Source organism: Cyprinodon variegatus, unplaced genomic scaffold (assembly GCF_000732505.1).
Source record: "Cyprinodon variegatus isolate N-32 unplaced genomic scaffold, C_variegatus-1.0 Scaffold18, whole genome shotgun sequence".
In the NCBI taxonomy this organism is placed as follows: domain Eukaryota; kingdom Metazoa; phylum Chordata; class Actinopteri; order Cyprinodontiformes; family Cyprinodontidae; genus Cyprinodon; species Cyprinodon variegatus.
This window is the reverse complement of record NW_015150471.1, coordinates 1,905,062-1,908,741: the sequence shown is the minus strand read 5'-3', so window position 1 is coordinate 1,908,741 and position 3,680 is coordinate 1,905,062. Positions and strand designations below refer to the sequence as shown.

The 3,680-nt window shown below is 37.6% G+C and overlaps 1 protein-coding gene across 1 annotated transcript in view; it reads left to right on the top strand.

Moving 5' to 3' along the window:
* The first annotated feature begins 850 nt into the window (after positions 1 to 850).
* The window catches only part of dhx8 (DEAH-box helicase 8), a 23,156-nt gene continuing 20,326 nt past the window's right edge, over positions 851 to 3,680 (top strand). Inside the window, exons 1-4 of the mRNA XM_015388096.1 lie at positions 851 to 1,021; positions 1,235 to 1,320; positions 1,416 to 1,488; positions 2,383 to 2,474. Of these exons, the coding sequence (XP_015243582.1) occupies positions 913 to 1,021; positions 1,235 to 1,320; positions 1,416 to 1,488; positions 2,383 to 2,474 (360 nt within the window). The 5' untranslated portion in view covers positions 851 to 912. The remainder of the gene's footprint in view (positions 1,022 to 1,234; positions 1,321 to 1,415; positions 1,489 to 2,382; positions 2,475 to 3,680) is intronic.

The following is a 3,680-nucleotide window of genomic DNA, read 5'->3' as shown; positions in this document are numbered from 1 at the left end:
GTAAATCTTCAAAAATTTAGACATTATGGGAATGATGTTTTAAAATATCTTGACTTGATTTCGCTTTGATCTGCATAATTGCAATAACACAGGAGTGTGGCTCAACTCCAAACCTAACAAGATATGGCTGTCGGGCAAAACTGACAGGTTGGAGAAGAAACATAATTTATCAGAGGAGCAGCGAGGAGGTCCATGTGAGTGAGCTGCAGAGATTAGGTGGGAGATCCTTGCAGAATAGTTATTAGTTGTGCACATCAGGTTAAATCTGCTCTGTGCATCCAACTGACTGAGCTTAAGCTTTATAAGCAAACCAATAATGTAACCGCAACATAATGTAGTGCTAAATACGAATGCATAAAAATTTTTGCTTTTTAAAAAAAAAAAAATGGAGTATTAGGACAAAGGGGAGAATAAATTTTAGTTTTTGCACCACTTTGTGTTTTTCTGTTATATATATTCTCATAAGAAAAAGATATTGACTGTTGCTTTTAGACCGGGAAAAATGTGATAAAGTGCAGCTATTGTTACTTGTTTTTATTTTTCAAAAACAGTGAAGAACTGTCTCTAGCAGTTGTAAGCACTGGAACTTGTTTTTGTAAAAACCCACATTGGTAATAAATAGTATTTTCCAAATAGGCTGAATTTGTTTGAAATAAATTCTACAATGACATTCAACCTTTTAGTGGGTCACAGTTAATAAACTGTATCAAAATCCTTGTTAAAAGGGCATGGAACACATTTGGACACATAGCTCCTAATTAGTCACTTTATTTTGTATTTTGGCGCCATCGCGTGGCCGGCAGGGGGAAGCGCGGGAACCCTGTTTCCTCCCAAAACGGAAGAGGAAGTCGTCCACATCCAATATGTCTGCCGTCACATACGTCTGTTGAACAACAACAAGACTCGTGGAAAATGGCAGACGGTGGAGTTGACGAGTTATCGCAGTTGGAATATTTATCTTTGGTGTCGAAGGTCTGCACGGAACTCGACAACCATCTGGGAATTAACGACAAAGATTTAGGTGGCGTTTTTAAACTTTCCTTTCGGTCCCCTACCTTGATAAGCTAGCCTGTTCGTTAGCTCTGTTGCTAATATGTGGCAGGCTTTTCAAACCGTCATTTTGTCTTCGTAGTTGTTCGAGTCATCTCCATTAACAATGGTTAACCTAAACACTCGGTAACAGGAGTTGAAGCTAAAGTCCATTCTAACCTTGTTTTCCTTTTTTTCGTTATAGCGGAGTTTGTCATTAGTCTTGCTGAAAAAGAGCCGAGCTTCGATGGTTTCAAAGCTCTTCTGCTCGAAAATGGAGCCGAATTCGCTGTAAGTCAGCAAACTGTGGCATTGGTGGCTAAAAGAAGGTGTTATTGCTCAAACTGCTCCATGTTGAATCATTTTTTATTGTTTTTTTATTGCAGGATTCCCTCATCGGTAACTTGCTCAGACTCATTCAGACGATGCGACCCCCATCTAAGGCATCAACAAGTAAAGGTAATATTCCCCTTTACCTTGATTCAATTCAGTTTGTTTCTATAGCGCCAATTCACAACACAAGTCATCTCAAGGCATTTTACAATTCACCAGATCATACAGTCAAATTGATTCAGTTCTCTATCTAAGGAAAACTAGTTGATTGAAGGCAATCCCTCACACTAAGCATGCTTGCAGCGACAGTGGAGAGGAAAAACTCCCTTTTAACAGGAAGAAACCACCAGCAGAACCAGGCCTTAGAGATAGTAACGCTTATGTAGTTTAAAGGTAGGCCTCCTAATCCTTGCTTTCAATAATGTTTAAAAAGTGATATTTTATCACTTGTTTCAGATTATAATACTCATCGATTCACCAAAACCTTTCTGGCCCTGAGGTCTTACAATTTCGGTCATTGTGCTTTAAGCAGGGCCTACACTGTGCAGTTTTTTATTTTTATTTTTTCGTGCACGCAGCTATAGCTCGCACTGTACGACGAAAACCAGTGGTTTTGTGGTACAGTGAGTTCGCAGCTCACGATGTATGTTCAGCATGACGCTCTGATGCGATCTACTTGCTCACATTGTATGTCTAAAAACCACGTCGGATTCAGCTTTGCAGTGAGGTGGTGCTACTCGGACTCTCCTATCCGGTGTAGGTACCAGATCTGCTCCGTGGCCCTGCCCTTTATGATGTCAACATTATACATTTTGCATCCGCTCTTGCTAGAAAAACAGGTTCAATGACGAGGTGTAGCTGTGCTAGATTGGTCAGCAGACTGGCCTGATTCTGAATTCTGTCACTCTTCTTTATATGTGATGAACTAATGTGTTTTTTTTTTTTTTTAAAACAAGTGACCACCAAACTTTTTGTTCACAATGATCTAATTTCATGAGCTCTACCTGATTTCCTCTGCAGCCTCTGATGTTTCAGTCAAGCCAAAAACGGAGAAAGACAGGCTGAAGGAATTATTTCCTGCACTGTGTAAACCCAACGATCCATCACCAAAGGTACGCTAAAATTTGCACTCATATTTCCTCTGTTTGAACTTGTTTTCATGCAGTATCATTCTGAAATGAACAAGGTCTAAACAAACTGTTTACTAAACTCTGTATTCAAGCTTATTGAAAAGGAAAGATCTAAGAAAAAGGACAACAAAATGGAGATATGGCTGAAGATATGAGAGGATTGGGAAGCAAATTCTGTTTAAGCTTTAATTGAACTACAGCTGGAGTTACGTTGTTATAGACCCACATTTCTGTCTTTAAAATTCTGTTTAGTCTATTACTTTGTTGTTTAGTCTTCTAAATGTTGGGTTTTCATGAGCTGCCGACTATAATTGTAAATAAATACAAAAATGCATTATGTATAAAAGGGCTAAAACAATTAATCCTGATTAATCGATTATTGACACAATCATCAACTAATTTAATAAATAAATCCTTAACTGGAATATAGAGACTCTAAAGCATCTATTAGCTATAAGAACAACCAATATAGAGCACTAATTATAGCCTGATAAACCAGTATAAATGTGAGATTAAATGTGTCATTTAGTCTGGCCCAGATGAATGAGACATCGGAAGATTGTTGATGAGAACAACCCATTGTTTTTCAATCCATGTCTCTCCCTATTAGACCACGCTCTGACCAATGAGCGCAACTAACTGTGACGTAGGAAGTGCGACAGAAAGCTGCAGGGGGAGTGTAAAAAAACAGCCTTTCGGTAAAACGGCGAAGACGTCCTTCTTAGAAATTAATCAGCGTAGAGCCTCTCTCTGCTCCAGTTTCAACTAAAACCCCAAGTCTATTCCTTTCAAAGCTAGGGCCCTATAGAATCCGTTTTATTTTTTCCCAAATTCTGTTTTTTCCATTTTAATTCTTGCGAATTCAGTTTTTTTACCCTTTACTGTTATTTTGGTTGTAAAAGAATGTGCCTGTAATGTTAATGATTAAAGCGTACACAAATAAAATAGGAATGACCTTAAATTTATTGAGGTAAAAAAACAGATTTACTCAGTACTTTTACTGCATGATGCAACATAATACTGCATTCTAAGTACTAACAAAATATTAATGGTTATGAACCAATGGTTATAAATAAAAGTGCTCCATTAGCTTTTTCAAGTAAAAAAATAAAATAGGACCTCTCAATTTCAGAAAGTTTCATAAAGAATCATATTTTCCATACAGTACATTAAAGTGCATAAAAAACA